This window comes from Galendromus occidentalis, unplaced genomic scaffold, assembly GCF_000255335.2.
Source record: "Galendromus occidentalis unplaced genomic scaffold, Mocc_1.1 scf7180000077520, whole genome shotgun sequence".
Classification (NCBI taxonomy): domain Eukaryota; kingdom Metazoa; phylum Arthropoda; class Arachnida; order Mesostigmata; family Phytoseiidae; genus Galendromus; species Galendromus occidentalis.
The window spans coordinates 103935-110449 of NW_003805508.1; the positions used below are offsets into that span (position 1 = coordinate 103935).

The 6515-nt window shown below is 52.1% G+C and overlaps 1 protein-coding gene across 1 annotated transcript; it reads left to right on the plus strand.

The window, feature by feature from the left end:
• Positions 1-4247: 4247 nt before the first annotated feature.
• LOC100903525 (gastrula zinc finger protein XlCGF9.1-like) lies at positions 4248-4790 on the plus strand. Its single transcript, XM_003747427.1, has one exon. It carries the CDS (start codon positions 4248-4250, stop codon positions 4788-4790), a length of 543 nt encoding a protein of 180 aa, XP_003747475.1.
• Positions 4791-6515: the final 1725 nt, after the last annotated feature.

Genomic DNA, 6515 nt, shown 5'->3' on the forward strand with positions numbered 1-6515 from the left:
GGTCCCCAAAAATCACCGCATCACATAAAAGAAAAAATTCACTGCGACGAGGAGGCTGCGTTTCCTGCCGCACCGCATCGGAATGCCCTCGAGTGTTTTGATGCAAAACGAGACACAATACTACGGCTCGACATCTCAATCGGAAAAATGAAACCTCTCGGAGTGACTTACGGCTTTCTTAAGCCCTTTCGCGGATCAATCGACGATCCTGGACACAAACGAAGTGAAAGGCTCAGAGAAAAAAAGTCCACTGAGCAAGACCCTGCATACAAGCCGGCGAGAGCGGGGAACATCGGATAACGCGTACCAAATCGAGTCAGTGAATAAGTTTGCTCTGGTGACAGGCATATCGAATGAACGACCTTCGTTCGAGCTTCGCAAACACCGCAGTGAGAACCAATCTGTAGTCCCGAAAAGGAGAAGCAGCATTATGTCGTCCGAAGATAAATTTATGTACCCTCGGAGTACTTGGTGAGGCCGCGTGGCCGACCATCGGTGATTCACTCACTCTCAGTCGAATCAGCCCGCTGTGAATCTCGCAGCATGGAACCTCGTCATCGAGTACTTGAGCTTTATGGTGAGATGAGGTGCGGAAAGACAAAACGGCGCACATTTTGCTTAGCCCAGCACACATATGCTCCATTCCATTGAATCCATGAGCATACCGAGCCATAAAATCAATCAAGCGATTGTTAGCGTCGGGGATGATACCCTCGAGTTTCCACCGGACGAACGATACTTGCACCTTGCTGAGAGCGATCGGCCGCATTGCTTGGAGCCGCGTCGTGAGGGCCATGGTGTCGATGAGAATATTCCCACCGATCGGGTATCGCTGGAGAGCGAATCAAAGCGCACCGGGATCGGTACATAGGTACGTCTTTTATTGAATGGTTCCTTTGAGGACATGGAAGTCCACAAAAATGAGTGAGCTCCATCCCGGTTGAGGATGACGACAACTCTTTCTGAATGCACTTGACTTGACCGATTGTGAGAGACGCTTATTACTGAATAGGCTCTCGAGAATTCCGTTAAAGTTGAACGGAGTCAATTCTAGCGCGATCATGGTTTTGGAGGAGTCGGCTCGGAGCTCCCGTGTGCAGCTTGTCCCACAATTGATCCCACAAATAATTCGAAACCCCATCGTAGGACCTCGGACTCGACACTATCAGCTACGTTCACGGAATTTATCAGTAACCTCGACATGGATTGCTGTCTCCTCGCCGACACCGCATTCCTCTATGGAGCGTTCTGAGTCTCACGAGACAAATTGACACTCGACTGGAAATTGGAGATCCTGGTGCCCTCGATGATTGAGAATCGAGTTGCGGTCGGCCGCCAAGTTTGCAGGATGAAGTGTGTTCAGTGACCTGGCGTGTTGTCGTTATCGTCCCAGCCAACCACAGAATCGATCATCATAGCCTAGCCGTATCTAACCCACTGAGTGTTTGAATGTTCAGCGAGGCGTCGCTCGACATAAGGCACGCTTGCTTACTGGAGTCAGCCTCTGGGAATTAGCTTCTTTTCCTGACTGAGTTTGCTGAGCCGCCAACCACCGACCAGTCGGACGATCCCACCAACCTCCCTATATGGGGAATGGCCGACTTCGGAGCCGAACCCCAGTCCTAGTCGAGCGAGCTGTCCAAGTCTCAGTCGAACCGAGCGACCGTCGGCCGGAGGACGGACCGACGGACGGACAGAGAAGCGACCGACCGACCCCAACAGTCTACTTATGCATGGCTAAGCTAGACACGCCAGTCGGGGAAGCGGGCCACGGGGATCGGGATGCGAGGGGAAGAATACTCCTCGTCATTGTCGTCGTCAACTCCCCATCTCGTGCCTTTCAACAGTAAGTATGGGGAACGAAGCCCTAAGAGGGAAAGCTCCAGCAGGCAAGCAGGGCAGACACAGCACTCCCTCCTCTCGTAGCCACTGTCGATGTATGGGTGTGCGTGCAGGCGCGTGCGGGAGCGCACACATAAAGGAATAGGACGGGCGAGGAGGAAGACGGGTGCCCGTCGGACCCATTCCCCATTATCACGAGTCTTATAATCGTCAGTGCCGCTGGTCATAGGGAGCTGGTGGAAAATCATATCCGGCACAAAAGAATTGCGACGGAGAGGGGAGCGCTCGAGGTTGGCGCTGGAGAAGCCGGCGATAAGCCCCGAACTATCGCTGGCGAGAGTCGACGTCTGCTGCTTGTGCTACATTCAGAGGATCTCCGAAGAACAAACAGGGGAACGAGGCCGTGGTTCAGATATCTGGTCATGGGAGATCTCAGACGATATTGATTGAATGACCCCCGCACGAGAGGGGTTGCCTTATTCCAGATCCTCGAAAATGAACTCACAAGCAGCCATCAATGGAGCGAACTATCGATATCGCTCCGCAGACCGATGCACGAAAGTTTCCAATCGTCGCCCACTTCGAAGCATCTGTGGGGAGAAAGCCCGCGGAAACGCCAAAGCTTTGATTTTAATTCTACCTCAACCCCATCGGCAGCGGGCTTGACTTGCAAACCGCCGATAAATATTTTTCCGCCAACTCAAGCGAGCTTCTTTGATATTCGCCAGGAGCTCCGTTGAAAGAGGAAGCGATCCGGAGGTGCCCGGAACCAGTCGGATGATGACTCCACCTACTTCATCTCCCGAAAGACGAGCTCGAATCGGAAGGCCCTCGCCATGAGAGCTCTGCACTCACCGCGGATTTGATTGAAATCCGCAATGCTCAGCAATCATACGCGAGCGGGCTCCATTCAAACAGCGAATCCTCAACTTCTACGAGCTGACGACTTCTCTCACACCTCGCACGCAGAAGAGATTATTTTGGAAAGCGTCCGCTCTAGCGAACATTCATGTTGACGAGCGCATGTCCCGTGAGGATTCTCCTTCCAGCGTGGAGTGAGTCCGTCGCAAGGTACCAGACGTCCCTCACGATGCTTGCAGCTGCTTCCTCAGTAAGTTAGAATCGATTATTATCACACCCTCAGGATGTTGCACATCCCAGGAGAATCTGATGTCAGACAAAGACCCACGCCACTCGAACGTCTTAGTGGGCATAAGACAATCGAATCGAAATTTCGTGACAGATAAGAGATGGCCATGAAACTCCTGAATCGCGTAGAGTCGTAGAGCATCTGAAAAAGAGTCGGGGAATTATCGTTCTTGTTATCAGGGAACTATGGTTTTCCTGCCAGCTATTCGGCACGCGATAAATTCCGAGGGCTCTCATAGCGAGATATCCTCGCCTGAGCACTCAGACGGCCCATATTGTGTAGCGGACGCTCGCTTACTCGCTAAATCAGGTGTAAGAATCCATCGCGAAGTGCGCGAATCTGCCGGACGGAATGTCTCGAATAACATCGATATGTTATCTGCTTTTCCGTTATCGCGGGACTGGCGAAATGGCGGGATCTCCCCGGGAATCCAGATTGCATCTATCGAACCAATTTTGATGGGAGCTGCGGCCTGGGATTCGACTTCCGTTTCGAGAATAGCGGAGCTCCGCCGACTCCGCCGATCATGAGCTTTGGAAGGAGCATCCTTGATTCCCTTCGTGGGTCGCTCCTCTACGTTGAGGGAAACGTCAATGATACTCTTACGCCTCCGAGAGCCTCCCGAATGGGACTTTTCGGTGGCCAGGTCGATGTTGAGCGTGGCCAACCAGCGACGACGACGAAGACGGCCGGGGGTTTGCTTCGGGAACAGCCTTACCACCCGTCCTGTCTCACAACGACCCTGCCGCTGCCGCCATCGTTGGAGTTGAGCCTCTGAAAGCAGCGAGTTGGCCCCTTCGTTGCCTCCCTGTCTGTCTGCCTGACTGCCTCCCCACCCGACTGGTTGGATGGCTGGCTGACTGGCTCGCAGCCTGCTTCCCTGCCTTCATCGCTCCCCTAACTCGCCTCTCTTCGCCTTCTGAGGGCGCACACTGAAATCACACAAAGCCATCGGATGACGATGAGGGAGCCGGCTTGCACGCTCGCTCGCTCGTTTGCTCGCCAGCAAGCAAGCCAGTTCCTCACTCACTCACTCAGACTCACCCCTCCACTCAGCCCGATGGTCCGCCTCCCCACCTCACAGACTCCGCCTCGGGGTTATAACTTAGCGAGATCCAACAGCCGACTCATTCAGTCTCGAACCGCTCCGCGAGCGAACGAAAGGACCAACGGCACCATTGCCCTAGTGTACAGTCTGGCTGCAGCTCGTCGTCGCTTGACAAGTTTTTCCCGAGTCGCTCGTAGCGAATTCAAAATGGAAACCTCTACCAAGGACAGTTCCAAAACCCTCTTCCGGCCTTGGGACGGCTCCGATCTCGTGCGTCCGAAACCCGTCGTGTCCACAGGAATCGTCCCACCCATCTTGCCGGCAATGACAGGATATCAGTCGGAGCTGCTACTGTCGGAGCTCTGGCTCGCCGAACTCGATCGCTCTGTGATGCTAGCCGCCGGAGTCGAGGCCGCGTCAAAATTGAAGAAACCCGCGGTGCAAAGACCGAAGAAATTCCAGTGCCCACATTGCGATGTTTGTTTCTCGAACAACGGTCAGCTCAAAAGCCACATCCGTATCCACACCGGAGAACGACCCTTCGCTTGCGAACACGACGGATGTGGGAAAACTTTCACAAGGAATGAAGAACTCACCCGACATCGTCGCATCCACACCGGACTTCGTCCTTTCCCCTGTCCAGTTTGCCAGAAACCCTTCGGACGCAAGGACCACCTCAAGAAACACGTCAAAACCCACCAGAGGATGGTACCGCCAGGTCTGCCCTTCTACTCAAATCCATTCTGGTAGGAGAATGTGATGATAGGACGGGGAGTTCCTACGAAATTTTGCAAAAGCGCACCACAATCATCTGCTCAGTCGCACCGCCGACGCAAACGAATAATGTATATTGTATATATGACTTATTCTGGGAAGCACGCAGAAGCAACAGCGAGAAAATTCTCTAGCATTTTTCTCAAAACCATGTGATCTACTCAGCCGGTATGTGAAAGGTAATTTACAATGAAAGAGAGTCAAACTTGGGACAGAGAATCGTCTGACGTGTCGGTACTCTGATGGAGAAACTATCGCATTCGAGCGTCAGCCACGCTCGCAACGGAACTGTAAACTCATGTAAACCGAATGTGGGAGTTCGTGTGAGTCGATACGACCCTTCGAAATTCCGCGAGTCCCGAGAAAAGAACCCAAATTATTATTCGGGAGACCGGATGCAAAAAGATGATTGCAAAGTAATTTTAACATAATAAACAATATACTATGTTTGAATTGAAAGAGAAGCCCTGATGATTTAGCCCCAGCGAGATGCTAGAGCAGACGACCGCCTTGACGTCCTGACGAATTCACCACCATTGGGTTTCGACTTATGCTTCCCGTAAATGATTTCTCTCCATAATAAGATGGGGAGCACCTGATCCGCGCAGAATCAGTGGATATTCACTGAACACATGGTGTTTGGAAACCTCACAGGACAAAGGACGAAGATGACGGGCATATGAGCTCGTTCGAGATCTACCTACTCAATTTGATTTCACCTCAGAAGGCGGGAAAAAGGATTGCTGCATCGCTTCCTTTATCTGCATCCTCCTCGGGGCTCTGGGAAAGGCTTTTGAAATTATGATGCACTCCATAATGGACCTTCCCGGAGAATGAGTCCCGATATCATTGCGGAGGAGGTTACGCAGGGTATGCTCAAAACCCATTCATTCGGAAGACGGACCAGAGGAATTCGACCAGAGCCGGTACTCGACGACAGAGGAACGTCTTTCGAGAGTCGCGTCGCAACACCACGCGCGAAATATTGATTCTTAGTGTAAGAGATGAGCCCCTGATCCGCGCACACCTCAATTCAAAGCCGTCTCCTCCCGGACACCCCGGCGAATTGCGAAGCTTGACGACGGCAGAAGTCGACCCGCTTCGGAACTTTCGGCTCGGGGTGAATTCGCTTCATCTCTTATTATTGGATCTTGAAAGACGTCGATGTCTGAGATGATCATGAGCCGAGAAATCCTCTCAGGCATCTCATCCGTCGAGGAAGTCTCAAGAGTGATTCTCGGAGTCAGAATACCGTGATCGATCAATTGGCATCCCAAAAGCAAGAAATTCACTCGTAGATCTGGGATCCTCCTAGGTGATGTTTTCCCGTCGATAACGAAATGTGTGCTCTGTACGGAGCTATACAATATTTGCGCTGCCCTCGTTGGCCGTTTAGTTGGAGCAAGTTGTACTTGTTCAATCTGGTCTACCACCTTCTATTCATCGCCGTCAGTCTGAGCGAAGTTCGATACCACGCTAACCCGAGAAAACCTATGCACGTCGTCTCATTGGTGAAAGACTCGCTTTTAGTCTTCTTCCACGTCCTCTGCTGTCTCGAGTTCATCCTCGAGGACCTGATCGATGCAACAACAGCTGAATTAAATCAGCTGCGCGTTTTGATACAGAGACTCGACTTTCTGGGCCATAGCCTAAAGCTATTGCTGCTCCCGCTTGACATGGCTCTCGATTTCGTTTCGTTTT